Source organism: Malaclemys terrapin, chromosome 10 (assembly GCF_027887155.1).
Source record: "Malaclemys terrapin pileata isolate rMalTer1 chromosome 10, rMalTer1.hap1, whole genome shotgun sequence".
Lineage (NCBI taxonomy): Eukaryota > Metazoa > Chordata > Testudines > Emydidae > Malaclemys > Malaclemys terrapin.
The window spans coordinates 81273840-81294732 of NC_071514.1; the positions used below are offsets into that span (position 1 = coordinate 81273840).

General features: G+C 51.0%; 1 protein-coding gene across 8 annotated transcripts in view; it reads left to right on the forward strand.

Moving 5' to 3' along the window:
• The first annotated feature begins 1334 nt into the window (after positions 1-1334).
• Positions 1335-20893, forward strand: part of SLC5A10 (solute carrier family 5 member 10) — an 88624-nt gene continuing 69065 nt past the window's right edge. For 6 of the 8 annotated variants that reach the window (XM_054043002.1, XM_054043003.1, XM_054043004.1 and 3 more), the window contains exons 1-5: positions 1335-1455; positions 4332-4403; positions 6927-7031; positions 7680-7739; positions 8601-8705. In XM_054043002.1, the coding sequence (XP_053898977.1) occupies positions 1342-1455; positions 4332-4403; positions 6927-7031; positions 7680-7739; positions 8601-8705 (456 nt within the window). In that variant the 5' untranslated portion in view covers positions 1335-1341. Of the gene's footprint in view, positions 1456-4331; positions 4404-6926; positions 7032-7679; positions 7740-8600; positions 8706-20893 lie in introns of those variants that run through there. The other 2 variants (XM_054043005.1, XM_054043009.1) reach the window with 2 other exon arrangements.

Consider the following 20893-nt stretch of genomic DNA (forward strand, 5'->3'; position numbering starts at 1 on the left):
ATCTAGTTGATCTGCTCTCTGAGCGGAATGGAGACGGAGTGGTGTGGTCTGGCATTTGTAGTGTCTTCAAGCTGTAGCTCCATAGTAGAATTGAAGATGGCTGCAGACTGGACTTCGGGACTCTGTTAGTGTGTCTGATCCCTTGGCTTTACTTTGACTGTCCTTTTATGACAAAGGAATCCACAAAGTTTGATTTCGGGGCCCTGTCATTTTCAAGTGAAATTGTGACAGACTCATGAAATGTGTGTGGTTTTGCTTTCCTACCATGGCAATTGCCAGGGTGTTGTGAGCGAAGAGAAGTTGTGTCTTTGCGGCTGCTGCTGGTTTCACCTTTAGCCTTTTGTGATATCACAATACTCCCATGGTAAATCTTACAACCACGGAATGTAGTGCTGGAGGGAAATGTGTGGTCCCAGAACAATGTTTTCAAACCAGTAAAGTCAGTGGCCACCAGAAGTTCTCCACCCCCGTAACATTCAGCCTATTTATTTAGAGGCTTAGCTGTTGGCACCCAAATTTGAAAATGTTGGCCTTAGCACACTTATTCTCCCACAACTGTACCCTGGAGGGGATTATCACATCAGCAGAATCGTTCATTGAGAAATGAGTCTTCGACAAAACCCTTGATGGTTGTTCTAGTGCCATTGCACTGTCTGCTCTGTTTCAAACTTTATTGTTCTGTGGATCACTTTGTGAGAGAGAGATGCTCTGAGACCCACTGCTCCCCATAGCAGCCAAAACATTTCATTCTGTATGTCAACGGGATCACAATGTGAGATCCAGTGGTCTGAAGCTAAAGCAGGACACGTTCAGCTCAGGTCATTGCTGCCTGTAATATCTCCTTTGTTCTGTCACATAAGCTGTCCTCCTCCCCTTGGAAACAGAGTGAAGAAGGAGAGAATGACTAAATCGTGCTCTGCCTTGAGAAACAGCAAAGTAAAGCCCATGGTTAAATACCTGAGGAACATGCCTCCAAGATTATCGCTCTCAGGGCATCGCAATTCAAGGCTGGGCATAAGTGGAGCCAGTTTACGTTCTGTTGATTGCAGACAGCCAGAAATCATGTTTGCAGCTCAACCACTGCCTAACTCCCTGGACTTTGGCTTTGGGTTCCTGGAGATCTAAGCAGCCATATGTTAGCAGAAAGAGGGAGGGAGGCCGAAGCCGGGCTGTACTTTGACAACCCGTCTGTCCACACAAACTACTTCGCCAAGCGAAAATCCCAGCTCTGGCTTGTTTAATGATCAATTCCCGCAAGTGGCAAGCTAATCAGTTACCAAGTCAGTGATTGTCTCTCTGACACTCTGCTGCTTTCTCTGGGGCTGGGCAGAGAGCGTCGGGATGATGGGTGACAATTCCACTGCTGGATCAGTTACCCCTCTGCAGCCGTTCAATGTTGCTGACATTCTTGTCATCGTGGCTTATTTTGCCTTGAACGTGGCTGTGGGAATATGGGTAAGAGGGTTTTTTGTTTGTTTAATTTGCTGTTATGTACTTTAAATCTTTGCAATTTCTGTCTCCTCTCTCAGGACTGGCTTCTCAGGTGCCACCTGAAAGGAGCAGGAGCCCTGTTTTTGAAATCCTCATTAGTTAATTGCTTTATTTTACTATTGCACCTTAGCAACGTGCCTTTCTGGACTTGAGCCTGCGAGGTGCTGCGGGTACTTAGCTTCCACTCACTCCATCCCAAAGGTTCCCAAAGGGCTTTGCAAACTAAGGCCCTGATCCTGCAATCTGGTCCACCCGCCTGGCTTGGATTGCAAGATAAGGGTCTACACTCCTGATCCTGCGACCTAGTAGTTCTCAAACAATTAAAAAGGGATCCTTATGTGAGTCGGGGTTGCCAGATTGGGCCCCAGACCTCTCCGGTGGATCGCAGAAAGCTGCGGCTTGATTACCAGGGGTTGCTGAGCACCTTGATAATCCGCCTGCTCCTACGTATCCTGCGCCACAACAGGGTGGAGAGGGGAAATTTTGGCCCAGAGAAAGCTCCTACTCTTATTAAAAAATGTCTTGGCTTCTCAAATCTTCTCGGAGAGACCCCACCCCAGCAAACTGCAGAGAGCTCAGTTTATCTGCCTAGAAAGGACTGAGTCAGCCCAACTAGAATGTGAATCTTGCAGCTTTCAGAACATGTGAAAAAGGAGCGTGCCTGGGAGTATGTCTGCTGGGGTCTGTTGCTCCTGGGACGTAACTGGAGGTGCTTACCTGGAAGAAGCCTGAGAGATTCTCAGATTTTTTCAGAGCATGACCCACTTTTTAGTACAGAATCGGTTTCATGGTCACCTCTCCTCCCATTCATAATTGTACAGACCCGCACCTTCCGTCCCTGCATAGTGGAGCCTTTATTTCAGGTGCTGCTAAGAGATTGATTGGGCTACCTATCTAATCTTATTTCCAGTGTGCCCAGGACTATACTCTGTAGGTGTCAAAATACTACAACCAATACAACCAATATATAAAGCAAAGATATGTTAAACAGCTCCTGGACAGATTGCTTTTATGGTATTTTTCCCTTATGCCTTTGACTTTAAGAGCTAAGGATTATTTCTAATTGCTCTCATTGAGAAATGCTGGCTGAAAGATGTTCACTGGATTTGCATGCTTAAAGTTAAGCATGTTGTGACAGACCCAGACCAGTGGGGTACGGGAGTCTGGTAGAGGGCAAATATACTGGTCACTTGATGAGTAGTTTTCTGTTCCCTGAGTGACCAGAGCAGGGGCTGCACTAAAGTAATCAGGAACCTGCTAGAACCAGTTAAGGCAGGCAGGCTAATTGGAACACCTGGAGCCAATTAAGAAGAAGCTGCTAGAATCAATTAAGGCAGGCTAATCAGGGCACCTGGGTTTTAAAAGGAGCTCACTTCAGTTTGTGGTGGGAGTATGAGGATCTGGGAGCAAGAGGCACAAGGAGCTGAGAGTGAGAGCGTGAGCTGCTGGAGGACTGAGGAGCACAAGCGTTATCAGACACCAGGAGGAAGGTCCTGTGGTGAGAATAAGGAAGGTGTTTGGAGGAGGCCATGGGGAAGTAGCCCAGGGAGTTGTAGCTGTCATGCAGCTGTTACAGGAGGCACTATAGACAGCTGCAGTCCACAGGGCCCTGGGCTGGAACCCGGAGTAGAGGGTGGGCCCGGGTTCCCCTCAAACCTCCCAATTGACCTGGACTGTGGGTTCTTCCAGAAGGGAAGGTCTCTGGGCTGTTCCCCAACCCACATGGTGAATCTCTGAGGCAAGAAAATCCGCCAATAAGTGCAGGACCCACCAAGATAGAGGAGGAACTTTGTCACAATGTGCTTAAGTGTTTTTCAGGACTGGGGCTGGAGTACTCAGCGCCTTGCATGGCTGAGTCTTAAGAAGGCCAGGACACATGGCAGGTGTGGCCAGAGGGAGTCAGTCCAATAGATCCTGCTTTAACAGACATAGAGGCATTTGCAAAGGTTTTTACCGCCCCTACATAATCCTTAACGGGAAATCATTCTTTCTATTTTTATGATGCTAATTGCTCGGCGAGACACGAGTAGAGGCCAAGTTAGAGCAGAACAGTGTCTCCTACATGGGCACAAATTGAGCAGCCTGTTCTACCTGTCTGGGGTCTGATATGTTCGTTCGTCAATCCACACACACCCGTGTCCTCAGTAGGAGGATCTATGGCTTACGAAAGCACACCCCTCTCTCACTTGAGCTAAAGGAGAAGCTCTATTAGTTGTGGTAGTATTAGGGGTCTGCTCGAACATCCATTTCAGTCCATAGGAGGACTCCTGTTGGCTTCCCGGGTTGTTGAATCAAACCTCAGCGTAGGCAGGGTCCTCAGCCTCTGTTGGTCTCCAGCCATTAGATGCGAGTGAGTCTGAGTCCATCCATTGTAGGATGGTGGTACATCCAGGCCAAGCCTTTCTGCTCAGCACTGAGGCCGAATATGACAATCCTCTACGAGTCCATGGCCACTCTTGCCTGATTGGCTCTATCCTGCTCAGAGAGCTGCCACAGGCGTCGTATAATCATATTGCCTAGTAGCTAGTGCACTCGACTTGGACTCAGGAGACCTGGGTTCTAGAACCTGCTCTAGCGCAGGCCTGCTGGGAGACTTGGGCAAGTTTTTTCGCCTCAGTTTTACCATCTATAAAATAGGGATAATGATGCGGCCCTCGTGTGTAAAGCTCTTTGCAATGTACTTACGAATAGTTCTAGATAAGAGCTAGGTGGTGGTGTTTATAATCATCCCTCAGTCACATGGCTCTTGCTAGCCATCCAAAGGCTCCTGGTTGCTCTCCAGGATGGGTTTACGGGAGCAGGGCTGCTTTCTTTCCATGCTGATCTCCGTTTCCTCTCAGTCCTCATGCAGGGTGAATAGGAATACGCTCAGTGGCTACTTCCTTGCTGGCAGGAGCATGGCGTGGTGGCCTGTAAGTAGATGCCATCTCTTTTTCTCTCTTTCTCTCTGGCTTCTCTTCTGTCTCTTTATGCAGGACAGTCCCCAGCAGTCGGGTCTCACACTTGGGCCTCTGTTGCAGAGCCATCCCTCCTATGAAAAGGAGGGAAGCGGGGTCTCTGGAGCAGTGGTGGCCCATGCTGTATCTACCCACCATCACCTCCAGTGCCCAGGGAGATGGAGCTAATATTATCACTTTTCATATATCAGGGAGTTGCAATCTTCTGCTGGATGTAGCTGCCGCCGTACATGGCTTGCCACATGGGGTACTTCTTGTAATACACTCAATTCAAACACCTTGCAATGAATCAACAGACATCTCAGATCATGCCCCATAATGCATAACACAGGAACTCACTGGATTCCCACTAGGAGGCAGCCAGCATCTGCTCGCCCCTGCCTGACTTGGAGCTATGTCTCATTTCTCCAGTGGTGGGGTCCCTCTTTGCTGCTACCCCTCAGAAGATCTGTGATCTGTTGGGTCCTGCTAACCAGGACTCAGACCCCAGATCAATGGGATCTGTGCTTAACCTACCAGTGCTCAGAAGGTTTACGGGCATCCAAGCCCTGTGGTCTCTTAGGAGATTTCCCTGTAGGCCAGTCTAAGCTTGGGTAGGGGCATTTGGAGCAGCAGGATCTGAATTCTGTCCCCGCTTTTGCCAAGCAGCCGTGCCCGGTTATGACGGCAGCGTGGTAACTCCCACAAAATCATAGGTGGCCCCAGGTTTGTTACAACCAATATATTCCTTCCGCATTTCGTTCTTGTCTAGAAATGCAGGATGGCTGATCCCCTCCCCGTACCCTTTCCTTACAGCTCAGGTCTAGGCAGCATACCCCGGTAATGACATTTCTGCGCTGCGGCAAATGCAATGACGTGTGATTCTCTGACAAGTGTTTGCATGAGGAAAGGAAGCCCTGGGCTCCCACATGCCTCCCAACAGCAAGAAATTCTGTTAGTGGCCTTGCGAGTGAGCTCAGGATTAGCTGAGTGTGCACGTCTCAGGGTGCGTCTTCTAGCCCCCGGTCCCTTTAAAACTGGAAGCTGTAATTGCGCCTCACAGGCCTGCTGACTACAGGAAATCATACAAGTCTTCCTGGCTCTGGGGCAGAGGAGCAGATGTTCCTAGGAGCTGGCTGGCCTCTGAGGACAGGGAAGACCGGGACACAAGGATAAGATGAGACCCTGAGGGGCAATGAGATTCTTTGAGTGGCGGTGTGTTGTTTTGGATCCTTGCTTCTGAGGCAGTAGAGCAAAGCCCTCAGCAAAGGAGCTGGACTGGTGCCCTTGTTTGGAGCATGGCTTTGCCTTCTTTGGCTGGTGGATCAGCCCCACCAGCTTACGTGGAGATGCCTGGTGGCCAAGCTGGCTCCTTGCAGTTTGCCAGGCGCTGCAGCCTGCTCTGTGCCATCCAGGTGAGCCCTGTTTGAAACCCATTCGGCTAACACGGTTCCGTTGGCGGCATAGACGGAGCCTGCTGTTGCCTGATTTTAGGGGATTCATATTCTTGTGGATATAATATGGGTTACAGGCTTGCCAGTTGATCTGAGCAGAAGATAATAAGGTTCTTGTCCCAGAATCAGACTACACAGAGTTTTGCAAGGACTCTCGGGATGTATGACTCAACTGAGAACAAAATACAGCCTCAGAGACTTTGATGGAGATAAATGGAATAATGATCAAATGGAAAAATAATCAATCAGAATGACAAAGGAAATAATATTGTCCTAGAGGTACCTGTGGTATTATACAGCATAAAACTTCCTAGATTAACACACTCACACCCACCCTTGGTACCCTGGTGGTAAGAGACAAAGGACCAGCCTCGTCTCTGGCATGCCAAGAGAGTCCGATGGGCCAGGTTCCTCAAGTCTCGATTGGGAGGTGCAGAACTAAGGAGAAGCTAGAGAGCTGAAAAGCTATTGAAAGACTATAGAAGTTAAAACTAACCAACTAACATACATGGTGGTTTGCCCGTCTTATTGAGCTGACCACTGTGCCCACCTTCCATGTCCAAACTTAATTTCCTCACCCACAAAATATCAGGGTACGCTTACCCTCTCGGCTGGCATGTTCATACCTATTCATGACCATTAGCAAGCTCATCCTCACATCTCTTATTTCTGACTAACCATGTTATTTCCATGTTCTTTGTGGTGTACCTGCTGAGTTTAAAGAGGGCATAACTTAGGTAGTCATCTATCTATGCCAAAGGTCTAATTTGCTTTAACTCATCCTCACTTACCTAGGCTAAAGGCCCCGAACGTATGAATGCTAACTTGCTTTAGCTCACCATACAGGATGTGACCTGTAGGATCCTTGTGGTACGGCCAAGAATGCTCTAGTCCAAATCTATAAATCTATTAAAAGAAACACTCAAGCCCATAAGAGAAGATATATAAGCAAGCAACCAGGCTCACTCTATGGGTTACATAGCAAAGACGTCAATGCCTAGCTAAGCTGTGCGTGCTAATGAGCCTCCTTGCTTTTGGCCTGCAGATTGGAGCCTCCCTCTTTGCCAGCAGTGAAGGATCAGGGCTCTTTATTGGACTGGCTGGGACTGGAGCTGCTGGGGGAATTGCCGTCGCTGGCTTTGAATGGAATGTGAGTCACTTTGCCTTATTACGCTAATCGGTCACTGGAGCCACTTGGGACAGACAAAGCCTTACCCACCTAATGGGGCATTTGCACATAACCCCATTAGGGCTGATGGGGAAAATATGTGTAACCCATGCTAAGCTCTCGGTATCCCTCTATAGGCGGGGCCACATATAGATGTTTAGGAGCCTGCTGAGGTACCTGGTGCCTTAGTTCATGCCCTGGTTGCCCATGCTTCCGGATCTAGAGATCCCAAGTCCAACCCCGGCAGACATCCCGACTGGGGATATTATGGCAAATGGATAGCCCAGAAAAAGGCTCCCTGGTTTTCCAAGCATTTCTCCACTAGGGGGTTGGGCTCTGCATTAATGTAAGGCCTTAAGGAGTTAACATGAAATTTCTGGTAACCTGTGGAGTCAGCAATGCCAGGCGCTAAGCGCTGAGATGGGGAGTGTCCATAGGGGAGTTCTGTATCCCACCCTCAGACACACCCATGGTCCACAGAGCCCGTGGAGATCTGAGTGTGCATCTCGAGGTGGGGCTGGGCCCAGCTCAAGCCTCCTGCGTGGGACCCAGTGATGTTGCTAACGTTAAGCTGGAGGCCCGACAGAACAGTGATTGATCAGACTCTGGTGTGCCCCTGCTTCTCCGTAGGCTACCTATGTCCTGCTGGCATTGGCCTGGGTGTTTGTACCAGTCTACATCTCCTCGGGGGTAAGTACAGTCGGAGTATACCGGACACAGCCGGACAGCCCCACTTTCATAGCCATTACCAGATACTGTCACTGGCTGGCTATGACTCAGGGCAGGATCTGTGTGAACCCTAACCCTGGGTGAACTCTGCTCTCTTTGCCTGAGCCGGTGGGAAACAGACCCCACCAGCCTGCAGGATGGGGTCCATGACACACACCTGGGCAGTTCTGATTCCGCCCAGGAGAGAGCAGTGGGGTATGTGCGTGCACACAAGTGGCACGGCTCATTTTTTGCAAACGCTGATTCCTCACTGAGGTGGTGATATTAGCCATGTTCCTATTTCTGATCATATTGATATTAACAATGACTTTGTGGCGTTGCTGTGGTGCCTGCAGTGAAATCAGGCCTCCCACTCGTAAGCTGAGCTCAGTTCTTAACTCGTTGGTTAATTTTAGGATCTTCGAGGCTGAGGGGCTTTATAGCTTTAGCAAGGGGTATAAGACCCCAGACAGACTGGCTTTGTGCAGGGCCCTACGAGAAGCCAGAGGGATGGAGTCCTAGCGAGCTCCTCCCTGCCTAGGACCAAGCCCCTCTCCTAGCCACATAGCCTGCCTGCTGGTGCCCTTTGGAGTGAAGAGTGTGCCTGCGTGCTGGGTGGCATGTACCCTTTGTGGAGGCAAAAGCTGTGTTTGCCTGAGGGTGCCAAGCTCTTCACAAAGCCCCTTCCTCCCCCGGGTTAAGAGGGAGTGCAGCCATAATTCCTGGGCTCTGTTCAAGCTCCCATTAGCCCTCCCGGTACTTCCCCGTTCTGACTTGGGCTGCAGCTGCCTGCGGCAGGGGGCTGCCGTGCCGTGCAGTGACCCCTGCGTCTCTGCCGCTCAGATCGTCACCATGCCGGAGTATCTCCAGAGACGGTTCGGAGGGGAGAGAATCCGGATGTATCTCTCCGCCCTGTCACTCCTGCTCTCCGTCTTCACCAAAATATCGGTGAGTAGCCAGGACTCTGTATGGCACTGAGGGCTCTGAAACACGGTGTCCCAGAGGGCATCTGGCTGGCGCTCTCTGCCACTGAACGCCTGGGCAAAAGCCATGCAAACAATCAAACCCGTCCGGGCGGGGGCTGGGCTGCTGTGATGGCGTTTAGGGATTTGATTTCCAGCAAGTGGAGACTTAACTTGGTACTCAGGCCCTAGAGGGTGGGAGAACTGAGGGAGAGCAGGGCTCTGGGAGCAGGGCTGGCTCTAACTTTTTTGCTGCCCCAAGCAAAAAAAAAAACGCCGCCCCACCATAACACCCCCCACCGCGAGCGCCGCGCCACCTGAAGCCCCGCCCCCCCCCAAGCGCCGCGCCGCCCAAGCCCCCGCCCCCCCCGAGCTCCGTGCTGCCCGAAGCCCCGCTACGCTGCCCAAGCCCCCACCTCCCCCGAACGCCGCGCCGCCCAAGCCCCCCCTCCGAGCACCGCCCGGCGGAAACAAAAACAAAAAAACAAACCCCTCCAGCGCTGCTCCACCAAACCAAAAAAAAAAAAAAAAACAACAAAAACCTGAGCGCTGCCCCGCCCCAAGGTGCCGCCCCAAGCACGTGCTTGGTCGGCTGGTGCCTGGAGCCGGCCCTGTCTGGGAGGGAGCCCAGGGGATGCTATAAAACAGTGGGTCTCAAACTTTTGTACTGGTGACCCCTTTCACATAGCAAGCCTCTGAGTGCAACCCCCCCTTATAAATTAAAAACACTTTAACATATTTAACACCATTATAAATGCTGGAGGCAAAGCAGGGTTTGGGATGGAGACTGACAGCTCGCGACCCCCCATGCAATAACCTCGTGACGCCCTGAGGGGTCCCGACCCCCAGTTTGAGAACCCCTGCTATAAAAGCAGCTGTTGGAGGTCATGGAGGAGGCGGAGCTGAGCACACAGGAGTTAGAAGAGTTGGGAACCAATGAGGGGTTGTCTGTATGCCAACAGCTAGGCCAGGTCTACACTAAACAGTTAAGTTGACCCCGCTGGCGTAGACAGCGCTAGGTTGATGGGAGAATTCTAGCTACTGCATCTCGGAGAGACACGTTAACTGCTGGGAGAACCCTTCCCGTCACTGCAGTGAGTGGCTACCCTGAGTGCTGGGATGAGCAGAATGATTGGGTTAGCGGCTGAGGAGTTGTTCTACCTCCTGCTGCTGTGTCCCCACTGCATCACTAGCTCTAGAGCAGAAGTTCCCAAACTTTTCTTGTTGCGTACCCCCTTCCAAATCTACCTGCGGCCCACGTACCCCCTACCCCTCTCATCACTGATCCTTTGTATGTTCTTCTTCAAGGGGAGGGATAGCTCTGTGGTTTGAGCGTTGGCCTGCTAAACCCAGGGTTGTGAGTTCAATCCTTGAGGGGGCTGTTTAGGGATCTGGGGGGAAAAAAATCTGTCTGGGGATTAGTCCTTCTTTGAGCAGGGGGTTGGACTAGATGACCTCATGAGGTCCCTTCCAACCCTGATATTCTATGATTCTTCACACTTCCTGGCTTTAGCCATCTGTCCATATTTCACTGTTATGTACGTACAGATATAGTGATAGTGCGCTCTGTATATTATCAACCCCCTCCCTAAGTTCTGAGCTCAGATTGGACAGGTGCTGGGCACCTGAACCCACGGTGTTTGGAGGGGAGGGCTTTGTATGTCCGTGTCTCTCTGTTCTCATTGGTACAGCCTGAAGTAAATTAACTACTGTATTTTATATAACAAATTCCCACAGAATTGTAAAGCATCATGTGAGTCGCCTATTATGAAAATACAATAAATAAAATAATAAATCCACCATTACACAATTTCTCCCGCAAACCCCCCAGAGATGTCTCACGTGCCCTCGCCGGGACATGTGCCACAGTTTGGTAACCACTAATCTAGAGTCAGCAGCACTCAGTTTCAGTCCATCCCTCGGGGACCAGCTAGCTCGAGCTCAAAGCACCACTTAACATGAGCTAGAGATTTTTGTGTGTGGACAGAATTCGGGTTGGGACAACTCTCGCGTCATACTTTGACCTAACACTGTAGTGACGACCAGCCCTTAGAAGACGCTCAGTCCTAATAACTAGGACGTTTGGTACTTCGTCTTCCAAATGAGAGGCACATTTGCGATGACGTGGAGAGATTGATGGACAGAGATTAGGATCCCGAACCCACAACATGCTCAGCGCTAACTGGCCCATTCTTGGCAGCTTCAGCAAAGAGGGAAATGGGACTGAGGAACTGAATTCCCCTCTCCCTCGCCTGTCACTTCTCAAGCAGTGACGCTTCCCGCTCATCTTGTGGAAAAATGTAGCTGTGAACGTCAAATGTAGTAGGGAAGAAACCAACAGGGCTCAGTGGGAATTAAGCTAAAGACCTGTAGAGTTTAATTAAGAACAAGATCCTTGCCCTGGGGTTTTGGAATCATCCCATAAAATGGAGTTGCAGGGAGAGGTAGCTTTATTGCATTCCAGTGGATGGTCCAAACACCTGCACGAAGTGTCTGATTCCCACAGGGTATAGCTGAGTCCTGTCCTTATTCAGGGTTTCTAGAGGTTTCTAGACTCACACAGAACTTCTCTCTTCACTCTCCTGAGCTGCTTGGTGTGTCGTGAGTTTCTTGGGTGTAAATTGACCTGTAATCCGATGATACCAGCCTGGAGCATCACACCCAGGGGCCAGGCCCAAGGTGCAGAGTAGAGTTGCCTGTTTTGGTTGGATGTATTCCTGGAGGTTTCATCACATGACATGATCTTTAATGAAAGATTAATCTTTAATTCCTGGAGACTCCAGGTCGATCCTGGAAGGTTGGCAACCCTACTGCAGAGTGACCTGGGACTGCAGGCAGCGAGGGGGGCACTTAGATCTGAGCCACATCAATCCTGCACCCCCCAGAGAGGAAACAAATAGCTCAGGTGCAGAATGGAGGAAGAAATGTGCTCTAGGGCAGTGGTTCCCAAAGTGGGGTTCGCGAAATGTTACAGGGGATTCTCGGGGGAAAAAAATTCCCTAAGGGCGGACAGAGCTGTCCCTAGGGACCGCGGGCAGCACGGGGCCAGCAGCCTCCCGGAGCCCCTGGACTTCCAAGAGCGAAGCAGATCAAAGCCAGCATCTCTATCACACTGAGGAGATTTAAACTTCAAGACTCCTTCTAAGAAATGGAAAGGGAGGTGGATATCTTTTGCTGTTTTTAAAATTAAATAGGCAGCTAGTCTTGTTTTTAAAATTATGATGAACAAGTTTAAGCTTTGTTGTAACGTGCGTTGTTTGCCTGGACTGCTCAAGACCTGAATGCTTGTATAAGAAGAACTCTTTGAGTTGGCTTCTTAAATACTTTCCTGCTGTTTCACATCTGATACTTCTTGATGAAACCTAGGAGCCTGGTCTTATAACAGGCTTATTCAAAGTGATACAGGCTACGAAAGTGAGATCCTGGAAGAGTGTTGCCATTTTCATAATGTAACAAAAACACTATAATGATAAATAATAATAAATAGGGTGTAATAAGAATGTCAGAAAAACAAATTATTTATTTCCAAGATCACGGCTTTTATCATTTATACTCCGGTAAAGGAGAAAATCCCTGGAAATATTCATTTTTAGGAGGGGGTTCGCGAGACTTGACATTTTAGTGAAAGGGGTTCACAGGTGGTTAAAGTTTGGGAACCGCTGCTCTAGGGGGCCAATCCCACGTGGCCTCCTGGGATAGGGTTTGGCTGATCTAATGCCTGGATCTGACGAGGTCTTGGCATGTGTACAGGTGAAACCAGAAGCCGCTCGCACGGCGTCGCAGGGTCTGTGAAGCACTGTACTGTACCAAGGGATGTTACTGGTGAAATGTAGCTATTCCCCCACCAGGGGGCGCTCACAACCAGTTCACGCTTGTGCCCGCTCTGTGTAGTCTTGCCAACCCTCCAGGCTTTGTCCTGGAGTCTCCAGGCATTAAAGATTAATCTTTAATTAAAATGATGTCATGTGATGAAACCTCCAGGGATACATCCACCCAAAACTGGCAACCTAGCTCTGTATGTTCTGCCCACTCCGCTCTGGTGGTGACTGCTGCCCCACTCCCTGCCCGCGTGGCATTTCCCAACACTGCCGCGGCTTTCCTCCGAAAAGGCTCAGTCCTTGGATTTGCTTCCAGGAGCCCCCAGGCTGGTTTGGGGCCTGGTTCTGAGTGCACTGTATCCTTGCTCTCCTGTTCAGCGAGATAAGGATGCCCGTGTCCAGAAGTTCCTTAAAATAAGGCTTGCGGCGCTAGTACTTAGTGGTGAGGAATCCACCAACCACAGCAGCCCGGGCCTGCCCGTCTCCTGGAAGGAGCCTTGCTCTCCAAAGAGGAAAAGCACTAGCAAGGAAATGTGATGTCACTGAAACTCCTCAATCAGTAACTGCCCTTTGATTAAGGTAGCCCTGAATGGTACTGGGCCAGTGGAGTGAGGATTAGACTGGGAATCAGGAGACCCGGCTTCTCTTCCCAGCACTACCGCTGACCTGCTGTGTGACTTTGGGCGGGCCCCTTTCCGGGGCCACTTTTTTCCTCTCCCGCTCTTTAGTCTGAGCCAGGAACAGTCTCTTGCTGTGTCTGCACAGTCCCTGGCGTGGTGCGGCCCTGAGTTTGGCTGGAACCTTCAAGTGCTGCCTTGCTGATTATAATTTAAACAGCTCATTGTTCTAAATGGTGCTGTTCTTTCAGGTGTTGCTGTTTAAGGACATCAGGGACATCATTCTCCCTGCATGTATGCTTCCCCGAGCATCTAGAACCAGCAGGAGTGGTGCTGGGGACTCACTCGAAAGTGCCGTTCCCCGTGAGTTATCCCAGAATCCATACTCCAGTATGACGCTAGGGTGCTGATGGAGGTGCTGTCTTTTGGGTAACAGATTAGTGACATTCTGATAAGCAAACTAGGGACATGTGGTCTAGGTGGGTGAACAACTGGTTGAAAGACTGTATTCGGAGAGCGGGTATCCATGGCTCGCTCTCAAACTGGGAGGATGTATCTAGTGGGGTCCCACAGGAGTTAGTCCTGGTCCGGTACTATTTAGTACTGTCATTGATGACTTGGACAATGGAGTGGTGAGTATGCTTATAACATGTGTGGATGATGCCAAGCTAGGAGGGGTTGCAAGCACTTTGGAGGACAGGACTAGAATTCAAATGATCTTGATAAATTGGAGGATTGGTCTGAAATCCACAAAATGAAATTCAGTAAAGGCAGGTGCAAAGGACTAAGGAAGGAAAAATCACATGCACAGTTACGAAATGGGGAATAACTGGCTGTGTGGTAGCACTGCTGAAGAGGACCAGGGGAATGTAGTGGATCCCTAATTGAATATGAGTCAGCAATGTGATGCGGGTGCAAAAAAGGTTAATGTCATTCTGGGGTGTATTAACAGGAGTGTCGTATGTAAGTGGGGGAGGTAATTCTTCTGCACTGTGGAGTCCTCAGCTGGAGAACTGCGTCCATTTGGGGATTCACACCTTAGGAAAGACGTGGACAAACTGGAGAGAGTCCAGAGGAGAGCAACACAAATGACAAAAGGTTTAGAATCCGTGACCTGTGAGGAAACCTGGCCTGGTTGTCTGGAGAAATCTGGTGGGGGATTTGGTAACAGTCTTCAAATAAGTTAAGGGCTGTTATAAAGAGGATGGTGATCAATAGTTCTTCATGTCCACTCAAACTAGGACAAGAAGTAAGGAGCTTAATCTGCAGTGAGGGAGATTTAGGTGAGAGATTAGAAAAAACTTTCTAACTTGAAGGGTAGTTAAGGGAGGCTGTAGAATCACTGGAAGTTTTTAAGAGCAGGTTGGACAATCCCCTGTCAGGGCGGGTCTAGGTCTACTTGGTCCTGCCTCAGTGCAGGGGGCTGGACTAGATGACCTCTCGAGGCCCCTTCCAGCCCGACAGCTCTATGATTCTGTAAAACCACAATCTTGGCCACTCATTGTCACTAATGACCCCGGGGCACTTTTTCAGAAATTAGAGGTGGTTATCCTGGTGGCTTGGCCAAATTTCAGCTCAGGTAAGTTGCATCCAGGCTCCCTACATTCCCCTGGCACTTTTAGCTGGATATGTGAACTTTCTTTCCTGCCCAAACCGAGTCACAAAGTGTTGCTTTGTGTTGTTGAACAGCTGCTGTGTTTTGCTTCAGAGGTGGCTGCATTTCATTGGTGGGTAATGTGATCCCTTTAAGTATAGTGTCAATATCAGTTAAGTGTGTAAGGTGCTTTGGGCTGTCAGATCATTTGTACTGTTTGGCCATTTTAGTCCCTCAGTATCCAGTAGATTGTGTCCTAGGAGCCTTTCCTCACTCATGCCACTTCTGTGTACTGCCCAGGAAAGATCTCCTCCACGTTCCTGGTCAAGAGTCTGGAGCAGAGAGAGCCAATGGAGACTCTATCCTCTCTGCATATCTAGTGTAGTACCTGAGCACTTCCCAACTCACACAAGGAAGCAGCAATAACAATCAGGGGACCTATTAGACATGCTGGGACAGTGGTTATCTTGTTCTAGACCAGAGGTCCCCAAACTGTGAGGCGCCCCCAGGCGGGCGCGGAGGAATGTCTGGGGGGTGTGGCAGGGCCCGGGCCAGCCCCTATGTGGGGGGGGGGGGGGGGAACATCACTCAGCCCCTCCCCGTCTCCAGCTCTGCTCCGGTGCCGCTCCAAGCTGCATCCCCAGCTCCCGGCCCCACGCCTGGCCCTGGTCCCAGCCTTGGCGCGTCTCCACTCCTGGTCTTGCCCCTCCCTTCTTCCCCATCCTCTGCTGCTGGCTGCAGATCCATTCCCGGCCCGGGGCCAAGGCTGGGGGTGGGGCTGGGAGCAGAGCCCAGCTGCCAGCCCCCATTGCAGCTCAGTTGCGGCTCTGCTTCCGCCCCAGCTGTGGCCTTGGCCCCCTTGCCCCTGTCAACATCCCCTCCGGAGCCACGGTCCTGCTCCCGGCTCCGATGGGGGCGGGGGTGAGGGGGCGCAGACAGAGGTAAGGGGGGGGGCGCAACCCTCAAAAGTTTGGGGACTGCTGTTCTAGGCAGACTGCTAGCTATGCTGGATATATTCATGATAACAGACAGTCCCCTGGTAGGGAGCCCTGGCCTGGAGGGATGAGAGGTTCATGTGTTAGCCCGCTGCGCATCCCAGCAAGAACTGACTCCATAGGCCAAAGTTCTTGAATTGGGCAGAGGCATGATAGCTTTAGAAGGACTCCTTTCCCATGGGAGCCGGGCATCTTCAAGTCCTGTTGTGACCTGTCAGGCAGATCCCCAGGTGTGCTGTTGCCATGGTTCTGGGAGCTGAACGTATGTTTTCCTTGTGCCCAGAGAGGGGGTCCCCCAAACCTGCGTGGGAGGATGGAGGAGTGCCATAGTTTGGGACCCGATGGTTCTGCAGAGTGTCCCACAACTGCCCATGTATTGTGAGGGATCACAGGCGGAGTTTGAAAACGTGTGGACTGTTTCAGAGCCGTGGTGGCCTGTGGTTTCTTGGTGGTGGGGAGTGGAGTGGCAAACTCTGAGGGCCACTTGAAAATACAGGAGATTCTTCGGCTTGTAGGACTGGGATATCTGAGTTAATTTGATCCTGCCTTTATCCGACACAGCCATTCAGTCTTTCCCATGGGAAACAGCTGTTTTCAGAGGTTCAGGGCCTGCCCACTAATGTCAGTCGTGGGCTGAAACTCTGTCGGCATCAGGAGTAACTGTGAAGAAATGCAAGTATGGAACCTCCATTATTTGACAGCTAGCACTGTGTGATGCCACATCTCTCTCCAGAGGGCAGAGCTGCCCTCTCTTCCCTGGTCCTCTTTCCCATTGAGGACCTAGGTAGTTGCTAGGAGGCTTTGTTGATTTGCCTGGCTTCCCTTGGATTTGGAGCTCAAATATCTAATTGCGCAGCTTGTAATGGCTGTTGACCTACAAATTCATTCCTGGATGTGAAGACCAGAAAGGATGGTTGTGATCATCTGGTCTGACCTGCATAGTACAGGCCAGAGGATTCTAAAGAAGATGAACTTTGCACCTTCAAGTCACTCATTGGGTTCTCCCTGCTGGGCACAGATTATAGCCATGTGTCTTGAAACCTGTGCTATTATTTTGGTGTTTCTCTCCATGCCTGGGCTTGGTGTCTCAAGTGCTAAGAGTCACTCCCCGCCCCATGTCTCTTCTTTGCTAAAGCTGTGACTCCTCATACATTTACTGTCCCTGCATTGTTATTACTGGTGAGTCTCAACTGGTCTCTGACTCACGCAGAATCCAGTTGTAAAGGAACTGGCCTAGACAAGGAGATTACACTGGCTGCTTGTGTAACTCACACACCTCCTGGGTGTGGTGTTCTGTCCCATCTAGTGGCACCGAGACCACTTAGGGCTTGTCTACACTGAGAAGTTGTCGACAAAACTTTTGTCTTTCACGGGTACTTAATAAAGCCCCACCTGAGAGAGACAAAAATGTTGCCAACGCAAGTGGCAGTGTGAACTCGCCTTTGTCGGCAGGAGCACTCTCCTGCCGACAAAGCTAATGCCACTCGCGGGCCTGGAAATATTTGGTTGGCAAAAGTGCCGACAAAGAGCATTTACACACGCTGACTTTTAGCGACAAGGCTGCGTGGTGTAGACAAGCCCTTAGAGAGAGACAGAGATTAATGAGTCTGCTTTACAGCCCTTGCTAACAGCCAGTTGGCTTTTAGCTCATGCAGTAGAGGCTCCTGCACTAAGTTCTAGAGGTCTCAGGTTTGATCCCACCCGCCGACAACCGGGGTCTGTCGGTGTTACACTAGTTCCGTTCCTGGTGCATTTGGATCAGATAGTTGTTGCCAGCCATATGTTGGGATGAATGTTTGAAAGTCCACAGGGACAAACTGAGCCGTGTCCTGCCTCCTATGTGGACTGTTGCAGGATGCTTTAGGGGAAAGTGTGAACCTACAATTGCACCCAGCTAAGCTGAAGGTCGCAGGTTCAAATTCTACTGCCAACTCAAGTGGGGTGTTAGACTTTAGGCACTCGGGATGGGCTTCCCCAGGGGTCTTTGTCCCCGGCTAGTAGATGGCATCATGTAAGAATATACGGAGCACCCTATGTGGCTGGGCAGCCCCCTGTGGGTATCGGCCTGCTTTAAAGATCATGTATGTTCCCTGGCTGCCGACGTCCTGGCTTCACCAGGGCCACGGGGTTAACCCCATTAAATCCAAACGCTGCCTTGCGCCTGTTTTCTCTCTTGTGCCTTGCTGATGGCATTGGGTAAGAGCCAGTTTTCAAGTGAGGTCACTCATGGGTGCAGGGAAGGGCAAGCCTCCTGCCAAGGCCGTAGGGCCTGACTTCAAAGGCTTTGCCCTCCTTGTATGATGGAAATTACTTGTCTCGTGCATGGTTCAGGCCTGCTTTTAATGAGCTTGTTTTTGTCTTTGGGACGTCTTATTAACCAGTCACATGTTCTCTCATTGTTTGCCACCCTAGCAAAATTACAAAGCAGGCGGAGATGTCATGGCCTCTTCAGAGCCAGGAATTAAAGGCATCTGCACCAGATGTAGCTGGCAGCAAACATTGTTAGACCTTAAGGAACCCAGGAGGAGCAGTTATGAAATCTGCTCTCCAAGGCTGCATCCTACCAGCCGGGTAAGGGGGAAAAGTGAAGGCTTGCTGGAGTGGGGGCACTCCCAGGAATGACGGCTTAGAAGCTGGCAAGTGTGGACATGAAAGACGATAAATCACTCCGAGAAGAACATTGGGAGCTCCAGGGAATGTGACGGACAATGGCCCCTTTACTCCCAGCTCCATGCTGGGATGGAACTGTGGTCGGGCGAAGCTGATGCTTCATCATGCTCCCACCAATGGAGAATGACCCTCTAAATTAATAATACCTTGTGCTGGGACTAGTGGCTTAGGGGAGTGTGACCGGCTCCCAAGCCTTCCCCCTTAGAGTCTCAGGGTGAAGCATGGCCCTGGGTATCATTATTGTTATTGGTGAGTTTCTGCTGATCTCTGACCCGTTGCAGTGGAATTACCTAGTCTAGGAGCTGATGCTGGCATCTGGCGCCATTCCTGGGGGGCTGGATAAGACAGTGACCCAAAGTCCTATTAGGGCTTAGTTGCGGCTTTGGTCATATGTTCTCTATGGAAAGGCGCCCACATCAAGCACAACCAGTATTCAATTGCCCGCCCCCTACCAGCCTAAGCAGAGAATCCAAGATCTTAATGGACCCTGGGTACTGACCTGGCCTCTCCTTTAGAGATGGCCTGGCCGGAATGGAGTTGAGGCCAATTCGTAACCTAGCTAGAACCATTAACTAAAACACCCACCATGAATGGGCCACAGCCTCGAGATCAGCAGAGCGTGATTGACTCCAGCACAGCTCGGGGGATGTCAGCAGAAGTTCTGGCCCCAGCCTGGGCATTACATCATACAGTCGTTAATTACGAATGGCACGGCTGTTCGTTAAAAAGAGTCAGATGTTTTGTTCAGCTAGGGGACAATCCTGGATCTCCTCCCTGAGGGTGTTGGCTGCTGTAGAAGTGGAGTGGTACAAACATGTGGGCTGGGCTCTATTCCAAGTCAGGGATACCAACACCCCAAACCAAGGGGGGTTGGGCAGTGGAGCAAGGGCAGAATGTGGGGACAGTGTGGACACACGTGCAAAGATCCACCAGATATTTCCCCACCATAGAGAGCAAGGGCTCTTCCAGCTAGCCTGCAGTAATGGCCATGGAGGGACTCCTTGGCAGACTGGTGGGAGGATTCCTTCTTGCTTACCCCCACGCCCCCAGGATGCTGCAGAGAGAGAGAGATCCGCAATTGCTTGGGCTGGGCACCGGTGCTGGATCTGTGTCTTAGGCACCGAGAGCAACAGCAGCTCACAGATATCCAGCAGGGATGGAGCCTGGCAGGTCCAGCCAGGGGGCTAATTCCATGCCGGTCGGCAGAACACGCTGCCGACATTCTTTGGGAGATTAGAGAACAGCGCGTGTCCCTCCCGTGTCCTGGCTGGCCGGCTCTCGGGGATGTCAGACAGGGCTGGTTCATTCTCATCACCCAGCGTGCGGCTGGGCCCACGGGCCTGCGGTTTGCACCTCACCCTCGGAAAAGTCTTGACCTTGAGCTTGAGCTAGATCTTGCCCTCGGTTCCACATGCACAACCCCGTCGCTAATCCCGTGGAGAATGTTGATGCCCTGCTCTGCTGAGCCGAGTGTGACGCAGCTCAGCTGTGTAGATCAAGCTGCGCCCCAGCACCATGTGTAGCCGGGACCCTCCTGATTAAATTGGTAGGCGTCCCACCGGCCCGCAGAACATCCACAAGCCGCATTCATGAAGCTCCCGTGGGGTTGAGACTTACCAAGTCCTCCTCTTCTCCTGAACTTTCCAAGTTAAAGGCCTTGTTAATCTGGGACTCTTCCAGTAATGTCTGTTGGGCCTGTTCGGCTCCCACTGAGATACCTCAGGCATGTTGGAGATCCTGCTGGCGAAGGAATGACGTCTGCACCTGGGTTCTGTATAACAGCGGGAGGTGCTACAATCCCCCATGACCTGGGGAACGTGGGGCTCTTTCTGCTCCTTCCACCATCCTGTTCGCATTTCTGGGACGACTCCTCCGTGCCTTCTGTTTGGAGCAAGGGAAGCTCTGGGGTCCTGCCCCTCTCAGGCCAGCAGCCAAGATGCTGGCGTGGAAGGTGCTGTGGAAAGTGTGCGAGGGGTTGGGGCATGAATGATTATATTTAGCCCTTTCCTCTGTCGATCTGGGTGCTTTCTCAGGCTGGGTGAGTGAGTGTGGTTATCCATGTTCTACTCACAGGGAAACTCACTTGCCCAAGGTCACCCGGCAGGGACTGGAATAAAAGCCAGGTGGCCTGGCCCCTAGTTTGCTGCCTCCCAAGGCTAGTCTGGTCTGGGACCAAGTTCCATCCTGGAAAGGGTCTCTTACTAATAACCACCTCTCGCCCTTCGTCAGCAGGTCTTCCCATGGCACCTCTGAAAGGCTCTGCTTTGGAGGCCTGACTAACTGGGGGCTGGCCCAAGGAGATATAAACTACACCTCCTGCACCCGCCTGGCTGCCCTGTGAACTCTGAGATCCTTAGCTGGGGTAAATGGGCGTCCGTGGAGTTGGGATGATTTGCACCAGCTGACGATCTGGCCCTACATTTTTAACTAACCTCCCACTGATCTTTCCATGCATGCTCTCTGCTGGGCAGTGAAAGGTG